General features: G+C 38.3%; 1 protein-coding gene across 3 annotated transcripts in view; it reads right to left on the bottom strand.

Annotated features, from left to right (window-relative positions):
- Positions 1 to 16,130, bottom strand: part of SCAPER (S-phase cyclin A associated protein in the ER) — a 143,915-nt gene that overhangs the window by 79,796 nt on the left and 47,989 nt on the right. For all 3 annotated transcript variants that reach the window (XM_042875626.1, XM_042875624.1, XM_042875625.1), the window contains exons 20-21: positions 15,430 to 15,537; positions 1,937 to 2,073 (exon numbers count right to left, since the gene is read on the bottom strand). In XM_042875626.1, the coding sequence (XP_042731560.1) occupies positions 1,937 to 2,073; positions 15,430 to 15,537 (245 nt within the window). The remainder of the gene's footprint in view (positions 1 to 1,936; positions 2,074 to 15,429; positions 15,538 to 16,130) is intronic.

Raw genomic sequence — 16,130 nt, 5'->3', positions numbered from 1 at the left:
CATGCCCTCCAACCTCTAGGGCAAAGCCTTTCCCTAACCCCCATCTGGCCCTGCCCTGACACAGCTCCATGCCATTCCTTTAAGCCTCTGCTCTGGGCTGAGCAAACTGGGATCTCCATCACTCCTCACCTCTTCCCCCATGTCCTTCACCATCTCCATAGCCTTCCTTTGGATACCCACTGTTAGTTTCATGTTCTTGTATCGTGGTGTCCAAAACTGCACACTGTGCTTGAAGTGAGGCTGCACCAGTGCAAGGTAACATACCATAATCCTCTATCATTCTCTTTTTATGGAAAACCTCACCATTAATAAGCCTACAATTTGGGATGTCCAGGCACCAGCTGCCCTTACCACATCTATCACTCAATGGTAGAAGGCAGCCAAGTTATGCATAGCTACAATTCACCTCCTAAATGGCATTTTTTTTTCCCCTCATCAGCTTTTTGTTTGAAATTCCCCAGAACAACCTTTGTTTCTTCCTACCACTGCACATCCTTATTAGCAAGCCTTTTGGGTTAACACCAAAAGTTTCAAGTGAAATTGTGGATTTAGCTTCTGTTACCTTCATGGACAGCAATCTCAACAAAATGTGTAATCACTTTCCTTTTTCCCCTTGTAACTCAATTAAAAACAATCTTAAGTGTGCATTTCGTGTCTTTTCAATTCTACTCCTCCTAGATTTTGAAACCTCCACCATTTTTCATTAGCGTATCACTTCTGTGAAATGATGCTCCCATCAGTCTGCTTTCATTAGAATTCTCGGTGATGGCTTTGCTGACTCACCCAGCAGTCTGAAACACCAGAATTCAAAACGTTCTGAAAAACCTTTTCACCAATTAGTGCCAACGACAAGTCATTACTTCATATAATTTACCCTTAGCTCTTAACAAACCTCAGACTAAATTTGGCAGAAGGAGCTCTTGAGACAGGATTAAAATCAGACTCAGTAACTGCATTAATTCAACAGGTAACATGAACGAAAATCCATCCTGACCAATCAGAAGCTTGTGAGAACAGGTTACCCAATTCCATCAGTGTCCTCCTATGTAACGTTCAGACAGTGGATTTGCTCATCCATAGAACAAGAAGAAATGATTAAAAAATACAAAATTATTGTCTTTTTGAAGACTAATGTGCCATTATTAACAGTTACAAGCTAATACAAAGTCTCACTTTCACTGCGGATGTAAAAATGTAGCCAGCTGTTTTTCCTCTAATCTGCAGCCCCTCTTTAATTAAAAAGATGACAAAGAAACAATTTCAACATCTGAGTGTAAAAATACGTTATAACATTAAGTAGGAGCTTCAGCCAGGATCTGTTCAGCTATGAAGACTGACGCTGCAGTACACGCTATAATGCCATCCTGCATATCTCACCCATTTGGAGATGTCACCTTTTCAGCTAATAACAAATTGCAACTTTAACAACTCCCTTTCCATTCTGAGATATTTTAATCTTTCTTCTTGTTGTGACAGGCAACAAAAAAAAAAATGATTAAATTTAGTCAGGAGATTTGACACCACAGCAGGCTGACTTCTATTTGTTGATTACTATTGATTTTCTTTGATACTTCATTTAAAAATCAATAGCCCGAAAGAAAAATAGGCAAGGTTTACACAAATTTAAACATGCTATTGTATGCTAGAAGAGGCTACAGTTTTGGCAGGGCACTGGCATCCAATTATGAGAAAAGCTCTTAACAGGTGAAACCAAAGGGCTCCAGATCGATATTCAGTTTTCCTTCTCAATCAGAGAAAGTGGCCATAAATTAGGCTCATCAGTATTATTTTCAGGACACACTCAAAGCAAATAATTTAAATTTCGTTTCAGCCTTCCGAGGCACTGATAGCAAAGGACAAAAAGTAAAGTTCAGAACAAAATTTAAAAGCAAGCAAACAAACAAAAACCAACCCCAAAGAAACAAAGCTTTACTACCTGGAGTTCATCCGTGCTTTTAACTTTTTGGCTTTCTTTTTAGTTTTTTGCTTCTCCTCTCCGTCTTTCAATGGCTCCACAGGAACAGAAGTCTCAACCACGATATCCACAATGTACTTTTTTAGTGACAGGTGCTCCTGCAGAAAATAAGGAAATAATGTTTCATCTCTCCTGCGTATCGAGCAGCAGATTATCTTCCCAGAAAACTACAGTGGAAAGCATCTTAAAAATGCTAAGAAAAACAAATAAAAAATTTCAAACAAATGTTAGTTTAAATATTAGCTGCATTCCCTCTATTTATACTGTAGAAAAATAACATGAGTAAATACACTTGAGAAAATTAGTAGCTAACCACAAAAAAAATGGTGGTGCCTATGCTGAAAATTAGTATCCTGTAGCTGTGAATTTGCTTTATCAAACACTGTTATTGTGCTCTGTTGAAGTTTCCATCAAATAAATGGGAGACATTAGTACTGGAGCAACCTATGTATTTTACATCATGATTGAAGTTGTAACTATCAGTTAACTGAAAGTGCCCCTCACTTACTGCAAAGGGAAAGTAACAGGCAAAGTGAACGTGAAGCTATCATTCAAAGGAAAAATCTCCGTTGCTAGGAAAAGTCCCACATGCTTCAGAGATCACTAAAGGTTTTAGATAGCTAAAACAATTTGTCCTGCAAACAGTAAGAGACAAGATGCCACGTGCTAATTACTAAAAAACTAACGTGCATTCTGACACACAATTAGACAACTGAGGACCAGGTGAAGATGTTAGATATTTAAAAGGTTTCCAAGAACACTCATTGTGGTGGGTTAGAATGGAGTATCATTTTTTTTTATTATTTTTTCCCCTCCAGCAGCTTGTGTGCCTCAGTGCTGGAACTCCTCCTTTTCTCTATACTACTTCTTTTGCTCCTTTCCTATAACACAGTTCAGAAGACACAAAGGATTCAACCACCAGGAAACAGATTATCTCACACCAGAGACAGCACATCATGGCTATTATAATGAGAAACTGAACAATTATTAGAAGTGGTATAGGAGAATAAATGTTGTCCCTCGCGCTCAAGAAACAGTTACTTAACATGTGAACTCCCAGTCAACTTGCCCTTCCTTCCTTCTTGCCTTTAACAGCTACATGAAACCAAAACCCAGCTCTAGCAGTGTAATTCACTGCACTAAATGAAACACCATTACTTTTCCCCTCATTAATGGACTTAAATTATAGGTAAAAACTCAGTTGTCCATAGAAGGTAAGTTTTAATTACAGTCCAGGTTTTACTTAATGCCATTCAAGAGAAGTCTGTCATCACAGCAAGTGATCTTAAGTACACATTCTGTTTTAAGCTTTTAAAGATGTTACTAAAAAGAACTGTTTCCTCCCATACTAGATCAACCACAGTGCAGTTCTAAACACGCGTTTAAAATAAATATTTATTGTTTAGAGGTGAATAACTTAAAAGGTCATTCCCTCAAAGCTGTCCATAATTTGCACAGACATACAACCCCAAGAAGGAACATGGGAATGCCTGCTGCACACAGTTTTTGCTCAGTTTTCTCAAGCCACAATTTATATCAGCTTCATTTTCACAAATAAAAGTAAGAAAAAAGTTTAATGCCAGTTTTTAGAGAACACTTGCTACGTTTTTAATATAGGAAGGCTTACATTTGTTTTCTAATAGAATACCGAACGCATTATGAAGTATAATTCACCACTGCTTATTAGGATGATTTATCTGCTAAAATGATTAGTGCCACAATGAGAAGCTGTTATTCCTCTTTATTTATTACATATTCTTCAAATTCTATGAAAAAGGTGAAGTGTAACAAATCTAAAAACAATATTTTGCAGAAAAGCTGTATTTTCTCTCGTTCATTCTTTCAGGGACTCAGGAAGATACTATGCCTCTTGAAAACAAAATAAATCTTGGTGAAACTTCCTGCAAGAAGACCAGTTGGTATTTGTAAAGCATTAGAACATGATATAACCTAGCAATACATACTTGGTCAAAACAGTAATAGAAATTCCTATCCTAAATCATACCAATGTGAAGTGAATGCTGAATTAATATCACACATAAGAAATCAAACACAAAAATCTAAGCAATTTCCGAAAATGCCAGTGCCTTTAACTTGGCTGCACTGCGTGGCTCCCAGCATATGTGAGTGTTCTTCCCCAAAATATTGTTCTAGTGAACTGAAACTGTTTTAGTTGTACGTGACAGCAAGCTGAGCAGCTTCCACAAGCATGCTTCCCAGTACTCAGATCAAATATTGCCACCCCACTAATAATATTAATTAAATTTTAGGAAGTCCTTAAAGAGAAACACTCTTAAGGTACTTCAGAAGGCTGTCTGTTCCCTTAGTGCATGATTCAGGAGAACAAGAGTAAAACACACCAGCATCCAACGGCTCAGTTTGTAACCAATTCAGAGCAGCATACAATATGAACCGGCCCTGTGCTGGCTATGAAATCCCAACTCATTTTTGTCTCCTCACAGAGAGGCACCCCTCAGCATCTACTCAAATAGCAGTCACTGGCTCTTCCCTTAATTTTCTTTTGTCATAAGGCTCAAACTCCAGAGGAAATCAATGGCTTCAAGTTTTGCAGTGTTAAGAAAACAAAGGACTCTCTTCTCAGAGCAAGCTATCAATCTTCAGGGTACTTAGCTGTAGGCATCTAGAGGGTGCTCCCTTACTTTAATAAGGATTACCTGATTGGATTGATACATACACCCCTAAACTAGCATCCCTTTGCATCGCTATTTCCCATTAGTTTACCTACATCACACCCTATGAGTGATATGAGAAACTGACAAAAAGTATCAGGGGCTAAAAATAAAAAAAATAAAAAAAATAATTAAGGACTACTATTTGAATAAATGTCCTACATCCTTATTCAACAATTTTTTTTTTTTAAATTTCTTTTTTTTTTTTCTTTCGTTAGACTTCCAAACTATTTGTTGTATCCTTCAAAGGGACAGTAAGAGCAAAAGGAAGTAAGTGCCCTTTGAAATGGACACCATGTTAGATATGGGGCACATCATCCTCATTCAGGTGCAGTCAACCCACCATCCTCGTGCTACACGAGGGCAACAGCAAAGCCACCTCCCAGCTTTGGACAGGTAGCAATGGGGAGAGAGACAAAGAACGACGTCCTCTCTGCAGACACTCAGCTCTTTTCCCCAGTCTGCTCTGGGGCTTAACAGAAGACTTAAGGGTTCAACAAGCACATTCATTTGTCAGCCTGTGGGGGCCAGAACAGGTCCAGCTGTCAATGGCATGAGGGATGGCTACAAACAGTTTCGTTCATGTGAACTCAAGCACTTACATGAGGATATTTCTCAGAGTTCTCAGCTTTCAAGTGTGGCAGTTAGGATTAATATCAGACTTCATAGTTAAGCTCATTCAAGTCATTCAAGAGTATTAACATCTTGTATCACAAAACCATCACTTTCTGAACGCACAGATCAAAGAGCAGGACCATCACTGCAGGCAGATCACCGCCCAGGTGTGAAACAATAGCTAAAAGCTCAGGATGCAGTGACTGCTCAGGTCTGGGAAGATGGCTGCTGCCAACATCACGCAGTGCAGAAACGTCTAATCCTATGGATTATAAGCTCCTAACAGTTATCTGAAAAACAAAACAAAACAACCAAAACACCAGAACCCAAAACCCAAAGCCTTTTAATCCAGTGAGCCATGCTGAAGAACTCTGTCTGATCCTTCAAATAATAAAGTTCTTAAGTAATTTCACTCACACAACCATTGGTTAGAGAGGTTAACATACCAAAAAAAAGTGATTGCTCTAAGTGTGTCAAAGTGAGACTAACCACACACACAGCCTAAACAGCAAGCTTATTTCATCTCCTGAGTGCTTTAAGCAACAATTTCATCACCAAATTTCAGGTTTTTTTCCCCTCATTTCCAGTAAAGGCAATGCACAGTAATCCATTCACTTCTACATGAAAGCCTTTTTAAATTTTTTACAATTATTACTATACAAGTCAACGCTGAACGCATTAAGACTAATTTACCTTCTCCATAGATGCAATCTGGGGTTTGTTTCATGACAGTGAAGACGCATTACTGACCTGATTCTGCACTATGCTGAGCATCTTATATAGAGAATTACTCCACACCCTCAGATACTAGCAAACCTCATAGTAGCAAACCTGGAGACTCAGACTGTTGTAAATGCAAAGCATTAAGTGAAGGCAATTCTCTAGTGAAAGCCTTTATTAAGATCTGTATTCTTACCTACCAAAAATGTTGCTTTCATTGTGGTTTCTCAGTTTCTACACCAGCAATATCAATTCTAGTAGTGCAGATTCTCAAGAGCTTCGTTTTTAAGAGTGTTGGAGAATATAGGACTAAACCAGGAAAAATATTAACACTTTTTTTAATCCCAAGATTACAATAAAGCCTGGCTGTGATTACAACAGCTGCGATAGACATTAAGCATCAGATTTCTGCCACCATTTCTCATTCTGATAACTCCTGCTCTAATATGCACAATTAGCATCATTTATATGGAAGAGCAAGGTATTAACTTCTATGAAAGTGGCAGAATCTATGCCACAAAGAGCAGGTAAGCTCAATGTACAGCTGCTAAACAGGAACTGAATGTAGATGTATTTCTTCATGTTCATCTGTATACATTCCTCTATGCATCCATGTGTGGCAATGGCTCAGTAATGCAGTAGAGTAGAAATACTCCCTCCAATGTTATTTATATGCATTCATCTCAATAGAAGCTTATTTAAAAAAAATCCCTGGGTATACAGGGGGAGAATGTCTATAGCTGAGAAAGCATATGAAACATAAGATGGTTAATAGAAACAAGTTGATATTTAATGGCATTCTGCATATGCACGACATCATTTAAGAACGTCATTTTAAACTTGAGTTTCACAGACCTCTAGTATTTTTAACATAACACTGAAGACCATTTAAAAACAATAAAAAAAACTTCCTGTACAAATATCACTACTTCATTTATAAAGAAGGTGATAAAAATGACATTAAATGTGCACGCACAACTGCAGCCTCAACACAGCAGATGATAAAATAAGGTTATTTACAAAAGGAGTCTTTGCTTTTCCTCTCTTTTTTCTGCATCTCAGCCATTTTCATTTCTGCTCACTGAGAATCCTGAAACTTTCCAAAATGCAACAGATAGACCTCAAATACCAACTCAAATACCAACTCTATGAGAAACTGAGTTGCCAAAACCAGTATAGCTAAAACTCAGAAGGTGGCCCACGAAGTCACATTCTTGCTGGTTATTGCTCTGTCCCATTCAGTTGTCTGAAACAGGGACAACTACCCAGTTTTCTTCCTATCTTGAAGTTGATAGTTTCATTTGACAAAGCACTTCTAACCAAGCTTTCCTCTATAAGCCAAATTAAGTCTCTATCTTGTGTGACATGTCCGTATCACAAGGATTACATCAACATTATCTGATATCAACTAAATTCTCCAGACTCTAGAATAAAGGTAACTGCAGCATTTTCTGTTAACTGTGTACTGAATCCATGAAATGCTGAGGTGACACAGTTGAGTACAATTTGTAAGCTCTAAATTTGAGAAATATTCCAGTATCAGTAGATTACAGTATAGTTCATTACAAGAAAAAAAAAAACCCAACACAACTGCTCACAGCTCAAGGACAAGATTAACACAGAAACAACACTGAGGTATTCAGACATGGCAGCACACAGTAGTTTTCACTAAGAGATATCAAACAGAGAATGCACAAAACACTTTCTAACAAACCCATCTTAAGTTGGAGTATTTCAATTAGTGGTAAAATCTTGAAGAACAGCAGAAAAACCAAAATATGAACTTCAGAAATATTTATAACAGCACTATTAAGTTGTGATGGAAGATCTGCCAAAAGAAATGATTCCTAACAAAGTTTCCTCATTCTAAAATTAGGACTGAATGCAACACCAATACTTATTTCCATTTCCTTTTCTCTTTAAAGCGTTGTCTTGTTATGAATTCTGCCTGGGGCGAGATCGCATAGGAAGAACAACACTGCAGAAAAGCATCTGTATTCGCTCAAGCTGAGAAAAAAACCCAACAACCTGGCATTTGTTGCCATGGGGCAGTCATAAGTTAAGATCCTGTGTTCTCAAGTGCATATCACTCCACAGTAGCTTTCATGAAGCACTTTATTCCTCCTAATACATAGCAGGAGCAGCCAGGGAAAAAAGGCCCTGGAAATCTTCCCCTCAGAAGCCAGTCAGTCGCAGGCAGGAGCTGCCAGGATCATCAGGCTGTATATCAACCTCTTTCTGCTGGTTTCTGCGAGCTCTGAAGGAACCTGAGCTGCCACAAACCAGCGCTGAGTTCGGTCCTGCTGTACAGCAATGGCCACGTGAAGGCCTGACCTTTCCAATCTACAGTCCACCTCGTAAAGCACACGATACAGCACTTCACTAGCTATGCTGCAATTCTGTGTAAGCTACCCAATTCATGGAAGCAGAAAACACTTTCAGCTATTGGACTTTCACTTAATACACTGAGCCAAGAGGACCATCCTGAAACCTGAGCTTTTTTTCTCTATTATTCTTCATACTCGTTCCTTTCTGCATTTCTGACGGAAACAGAAGTGACAGAATACCCCAAGACTGGTTATTCTTATTATTGTTGTATTCTTTCCAGCCTTGAATCTCCACGTCTGGAAAGAAAAGGCATTCTTCTAAGTTTCCTAACCCATTTCTGCAGGCCAAGGCAACTTGAAAAATATCTGACACTGGCTATTTATTGAAACTCAATCTTCGGAATCTCCCAGTGCTTGTTTTTACTTTCCTATCAAGATTAAAATAACAGCAATGAGGAAGAGCATAAATACTTGCAGCAACTTAGATCACATCACAAACGATGTTACTACTTTGCCACTTCTTTTCTTTAACAAGTCAATAGCACACCAAGAATTTTGTGTAAATATAAGGTATACAAGGCAAACCAAGAGGCAACTCAGCTGAAACCCAGATATGCGGGCTTTTGGATATACACATAGAGTATCTTGTTTCAAAATAAGCAATATTCTCTAATGGCAGGATATAATTAAAAAAAGGCCTTTGATATTTATCACCAAGGTCAGGAATTACAGTTTCTCACTTGTATATTACCACTTAAAGGACGTACTTGCCAAACTGTGAAAAGATTTTTAAGGTTCAATTCTAAATCATGTTACCACAGGAATATTGGTTCACAATTTTATTACATGCTTCAACAAGACTCCTCAGTATTCCGATTTTTTCCTCACAGCTTAGGACAGTATTTAATATGGAAAACAGATGCCTAAGTAGACTGTATCAAATGTAGAATTCAGTCTTCAACCTTATAGGCAATGACAGCCTGAAACACAAATGGCCATTAATGCTCAAGGCTAAGTTAGAGATCCAATACGTTATAAAATCACGAGCCACGACACACCTCAAAATATAGGGAAGATTCAAGATAATGAAATTATTTACCTGTTATCATTAGTAAGAATTATAACAAGTACTTTGTATGTGACGAAACACATTAAACGAAGTAACAGGTAATGAAATAATATTTTCTCAAAATCACTATTTTAAATATCTAGTCAACTTTTGCGTAAGAATATACTTCAGAAGGTGAGTACAGAGCACTAAAAACCTTTAATTCTACATTCAAAACCAAAGGCTGACCTCTCATGCAAAGTATTTCTTCATTCACTTCTTGAAGTGTTTTTTTTATTTTCTCAGTGAGGGACTGTATTTTTAAGCATGTACGAACTAAACAGTGTTTTCACTGCAAATACTGACTGTGCTTTCAGCCACCTTGCTTGCCCATAAATTCAATGATCCGACAGGCCTGCCACAAAGATATATGGCAAACAATATTCTGCATAGTAGTTCAGATATTCCTTGTGATTTTTAATATCATTTCCTTTTCTACTGATCACTCCAAACTGCAGGAGCAGAAGGCAAAGGAAAGCTGTTTCTTCCACTGCAGACTGGGGAGAAAAGCTGGAAGGCACTGACATTGTTACGGGGCTGCAAGGGCAAGCATGAGAAAGGGGGAAACACGAGTACAGCCGGCCCTGCCAGCAGTAGCTTCTCTTGCTGGCTGTGAACGTTTGAGATATCAAAGCCAAAAGGAGGAAGGGTGCAGATGTTGGCCATGATCTACAACAGTTAAAGACACAGCCAATAAACAATTAATCACAATTTGGCCAATAAAAGCCCCACTTTATAATATATTAAATGTAGGAAGCTATTGCTGCACAAACTACAAAAAAATATAATTGATCCACACAGTACTGAGAGATGTTCTGCAAGCTGCATCTTGGATTAAACTTCACAACTGCAGGACGGTTTTTGGCCACTTCTTGCAAGCAGTGCATTCACAGCAGAATGACAAAGCCAAGCAGTTCCTGTGCTGAAATGATTCCAGGTAGGCAACAGGTATGAAACATCCACAAAAATGGGCCACAGATGCTTGGCTTAATTCTATTCCTGTGCTACACAAAGTCCTCTAAAAATCGTCCCTTCCTTGAGAGAGGAAACAAAATAGAGCAGAGAAAAACTGAGAAGCAGAGGAAAAAAAACAGATGGACTCCCATCAATGCAGCTTTGCAAATATCTTGTCTGGGCTAAATGCAACAGCACCCCATGCATGGGGCTGTTCAAAGCTCACACCTGCTGCTATTCTCTACTATGTGTGATTACAAATCCATTTTGTAATCTCCCCAACAGTTCAGTGCAAGCAGCCTTACATTTAACGTAACACAAAGCACTGCAGCTATGCATAATTTTACCCTCTCAAATAAAACAAAAGAGAAAGTTAAATAGTAAATGGTAGCTGAATAACTATAATCAGATGCCAAGAAAGTGAATTTATAACGTCGTCTGCAGTCTGTGGGGGTAAAAGAAACAGGAATATTGACCAAACTATCTAGCAGAAATGATTTAAGTGTTACAAAACATGAGCTCTGAGTCAAAACTGCTTCCTCGCATAGCAATGGTCACAACTGATAAGCAGTACAACACAGGTATCACCAACTCTCTGAACAAGAAAACTTGTAAATAAAGAAGAAAATGAGAACACATCAGATATGAAAACATTGCCACGCTTTTAATTATTTCCTCAGTATAAAATACTTCTTAATTTCCTCAGTAAAAAATAATGGAAACAGCATGGAATTTTGAGAAGGCGGTCTGACTTTTTAAAGGAAAGCATCCACCACTCCTACACTTCTTACAATTCCTAACAACATCAGCTTCTCCTGTGTGCTGCACAGGCCATAAACCTTACAAGGCTAGAACAGAATTTGTAGCAGCACAGCTCTGCTTTTCCAGGCAGCCTCTCACCACATCCTGGCAAAAGAGCAATCCTGCCAGGGTAATAGCATCTGTACCAGGGGAACTTGCCAGCACAGCTATGCACGCTGTAAATCAGACCCTTCTACAATCTAGGCTTGCACCAGAAATGCTTGCACTGCAACCCCAGCCAACTTGACAACCCACATGACAGATCGAGCTACTGGTTGTCCACCTGATTTTTTCTTAAAGGGAATGTGGGTGGCCTTAATCAACCATGTCTTTCTATAAATCCTCACATTTTAACACTGTCAATCTTCAGACAACAGGAACTGCTTCTCTCCATCACCAGATTGTGTTCTCATTTATATCCCTAAGAAGTTATTTCATTTAGATTATGACCGAACAGCCCGCTTCCTTCCCTGATTAAAAAAACATTCTTCACATTTGCAAACAAAGGGCTGTTAATATTCCTCCTTCTTTTTTTGGAATACACGAGTACGTACTTTATACATATATTAGCCAACTTCCTCTCCTGCCAAGGTACTCATTCCATATGTTTTTTCAGGAGTACCTTTCATGGACTAGAAGCATTCATAGATGGCATGGAATTACATGGTTTATATTCCACACATCCCTTTCTTCAACACTATTTGAAATGCCGTATGAGATAGGACAAGTTGAAAGAAGGAAGCTGGGATTATAATGTATAATTCTCAAAGCAAACGAAGACCAGACAAACAAGAAAAAAAATAGAAAGCGGAGGAACAAAACCAAAACATCTCCAGAGCTACAGGCGAGAGGAAAAACACAGAAAGTCCCTGTAGAGATCTCAGAGATCAGCGTATGCTGCCTTAGGGCATTACCATGGGCACTGCTTTGGTCACGTCAGTGGCCTCTATATGAGAAGTCCTTTTAGCACATCCGCTCTGATTCAGCAAAAGAAGTCAAAACTTCAAGCTGACTGATCAGTTCCAGTGACATTGAAACCAAATGGCATGCTTCGTTTACCTGCTCTGCTGAACTGAAAGCAATATGAATGTTAAGGCAGGGGACAGGAAATCAATAGCACAGAAAATAGCAACATGGAAAGAAGGTAAAGCTGTAAGCTTGATGGAAGAAAAACTGCACTTCATCAGCAGGCACAATCTCCATAGAGAGGGAACACAGACAGGACACTGTAATGCACTGAAGATCCCAGTGAAATGGCATGGGACAAAGATAGCATTGCACATTTCTGAAACGTGGCAAAGGAAAGACAAAACCCACCCTGTTGGAAGAGCTTTGCCATCTATGCTAATAAGCATATTCATATGAGACTGAACAAAAGAGGAGTTAAAAAAAAAGCAAAAAAAAGTGAACAGAGCTCAATGTGCTTTGATATGATAACCAGATTTTCAAAAGCAATAGAATTTACTCTAAGAGGAATCTACACTCTTTTCAGTTTCTCAAACTGATGATGATGAATCCTCCTAAAAGGAAAATCCAAAAGTTGGAGATGAAACAAAGCTGTCACGCTATCTCAGAAATAACTTCATGTTTTTAGTACCTTTATTCATAACAAAACTTTCCAAGTTTCACCACATAATCACCTTTACAAGTGAATTCATCTTCTTAATTAGAAGTCCAATACTACCTGTCAGCAACTGCACAATATATGTTTAATTCCAGAACAACGGAAAGAAAAAATTTTCTCTGAAGATGTTATAGAACCTACAGATATTAGAGCAAAATCTGGAGTAATTATTTCTTTTTATATCCAACGAGCACCCAGCCCACAGAAATCAGTGTCAGTGCTTATGTGATGCAGCTTCTAGCTTTTTGCTTACAGTCAAATCAACTAAAAAAGAATCCTCACTGTATGAAAGCATATTATACAACACACACTTAACCTCCAAAGTCTGAAGGATCTCCTTAAGTCTTACCTTCTGTAATGCTGATACATTTAAATTCCTTCTGTGATTTCTCAATTAATAACAAAGAAATTCTATGGCTAGATTGCAATTAAAAAAAAAAGAAAAAAGAAAAAAGATTTCTTTCTAGACAGCTACCTATTACACTTAACAAGCTTAAAACAAAATGAGTCAAAGATCAAGAGCAACTTATCTGAGGTGTCAAGCGCATAAGGTTAAAGGTGAAATTTTATTAGGTCAGAGGTGATATAAATAAAAATCTTTTATGTCAAAGAAGAAGGGCCGCAGATGAGATGTATATAATCTAAAGGCATCACAGATGACAAGTAATAACTTTAAGTAGTACAAGTGTGTTCTCACTGCAGATATCTTTGCTGATTAAAAAATTGAAAACAGTGATGAATAACTGAAGATATTGCAGTGTTTCTCTGGACTACAGCTCCACTTCTACATGACATTCTGCATGTCTGCTCTCAGGTACTCCTGAACTTACCTGAAGTTGCTGAATGCATTTCTTGTGGGGTAAGGCAATGTTTGGCATTAACTGCCCGCACTGAATAGAAAGGTACACAAAGTAGACTGCTTTCATACATAAGTGGTATTTCCGTTTACTGTAACCAGGCACCTAGTGCATGTATCCACTGCTGCTCTCTAAAAAGACAAAACTGGAGTGGGGTCTCAGGCCAAGGAGACTTCAGATTACAATAGCACAGCTTAGAATTTTATACTTGGGCTATTTAAAATACAGATAAAAATACTGTAGTATGACATATTGTTAAATTGCCAATACATCAAATATTACACATCACCTCAATTAAGAATACTTAAATCTGCTTTTGTAACCACTGTGTTGTTCAGTTACAGTATGTACTCCCTCTTCCTTCTGGACTAACTCAAGAAATCCCATGTATTTAACCCTGATCTTAAGCTCACACTCCAATCCAATGTTTTGATGAAAAGCAGGAGATTTAAGCACATGATGCTGGACACAATAAAACCAAGATATCTGTGCCCTCTAGTGGAATTTCTTTTTCTCCAGCTGGGGCACAAAAACAGCTTACAATGCAATCCCCCTTTCTGGAGGACACAAGTGTTAAGCTACCAACCAAATGTTGTGCACAGTGTGTAACTACTCTCAGACCAAACAACATCTAGTTCACTTCTTTCCTCCATATTGCTCTGAGGCAGTGGCACAGCAAGAACCAATCAGCTGTGGCTAGCTAGAAGCAAATAAAGGCTAAAAAGATGAGTGAAAACTCAGTGCTACAGACTGCCCACTCTTTGGTGCATGTAGTGATGTGATGGAATTCCAGGAAGGCTCACAGCTCACATGTATTTCTAAGTATCTGGATGCAGTATGAAGGCTTCTCCCTTATATGGAACTACAGCAACCCGCTATCTAAAATCAAATTCTAAACAACTCCCACTGGCCACTAAAGAGAGCAGAAAAGAAAGAGACGAGAAACAGCATATTTTTGTTGCAGTTTGGAAAGGCAACTCAGCAGAAACGTTGCATCTTCCAGTGACAGACACTTCTGGGGACTGGAGTACCTCAATGACTTAACTCACCAGAGCTTTTCACAAAGGGACAGACAGTATCTGTGGCAATGATGAGCTGTAAAAAGAACAGTTCAACCAATAACCACAGTAACAAGAACCATGAAGGAAAGAAACATCAGGATTACTGAGCACTAACATCTGAATAGCTTTGGATGGAAAGCTGCTGCAAAAAGATGCTGCAAGATTCTTCAGCCCTTCATCAAAAGCTACTTGGAAGAAGCAAGAGATAAAGGAATAACTAAGGGATTGCCAAAGCTGCTAAAGTGAGATAATTAAAAATAACATTTGAGTTTAAAAGGGGAATTTTATTTGTCCATTCTAAGTTTCTTGAAGGATCATCCTTGTGGGGAAGCTATTTTACAGATATGCAAAAGTAGCCTTTAATAAAAGCAGTGAAGAATGCTTATCATTTGGAAAGTATAAAAAGGAGAGAAAATTAAAACTCATGGAACATAAATATGATGACAGGAAGAACACCTCTGGATGAGCAGGAGAGCAATTAGTCACATTTTTATACGCAACCTCAAATTGCCTTGTGTATCTGAAGCCCTGGCTTCCTTCATTCTTTCCATAAGATTTCTGTCCTCAAAAAGGCACTTATATTCCCATGCTAATACAAATATCTTTGGTTCCTTTCACTTCTAGGAATCTTCAAGACTTTCTCAGGATGAGAAAAGGAAATTAAAATAGAAAAGGTTATTGAAATAAAACAACATACCACTTCTTCATCTGAAAGCTCTCGTCCTTGTATGCTGCTGTTCTCTCTCACAGCTTGTTGGTGTTTTTTCCCTTTAATGTGGCTAAAAAGGTACACTTCTGATGAAATCTGCAATGACAGTGAGTTATCAGTTATTTTTAACCTTGATAATCAGTAGTGAACATAGAAATAACACTATTTTTAATATAACATATGCCAGTTTCTCAGAAGTTCAGAATCTGTCACCTAATAAAGTAACATCAGTTACTGTAAACAGCACTAACACCATTACCATTGTGTTTACTTTTACTAAAAAGAGCATTTGTGCTTTTGTCACATACAATTTCACAGACATGTTTAACATCACAAGGGTAACTACAGAGGAACGTACTGTTAACTGCAACTGAAGATTACCTGAAAACACTTAGCTGACAGGAGAGCAATACTCTGTCATCAACAGAAAGTTAAGGGATATTGATTATGAAAAAAAAAGGTGGTTTTTTTTACCCCCCATTTTTTAAAGAATATTTTAGGTTATTGTTTCAGCAGACTATTTCCACTGTGTTACTGATCAAAACCCCAAACCACCCAGAGTTCTTCATGCTAACTCATCCCTACTCAAAGGCTGGCGCAGCTGCCTATGTGACCACAAGGCCTATGTGACCACAAGGCCTATGTGACCACAAGGCCTATGTGACCACAAGGCCTATGTGACCACAAGG

The sequence above is a fragment of the Lagopus leucura genome, unplaced genomic scaffold (assembly GCF_019238085.1).
Source record: "Lagopus leucura isolate 7727_CA_CO unplaced genomic scaffold, USGS_WTPT01 Super-Scaffold_100015, whole genome shotgun sequence".
Classification (NCBI taxonomy): Eukaryota; Metazoa; Chordata; class Aves; order Galliformes; family Phasianidae; genus Lagopus; species Lagopus leucura.
The sequence above is the reverse complement of the archived record's forward strand: the minus strand, read 5'-3'. Positions and strand labels throughout refer to the sequence as shown.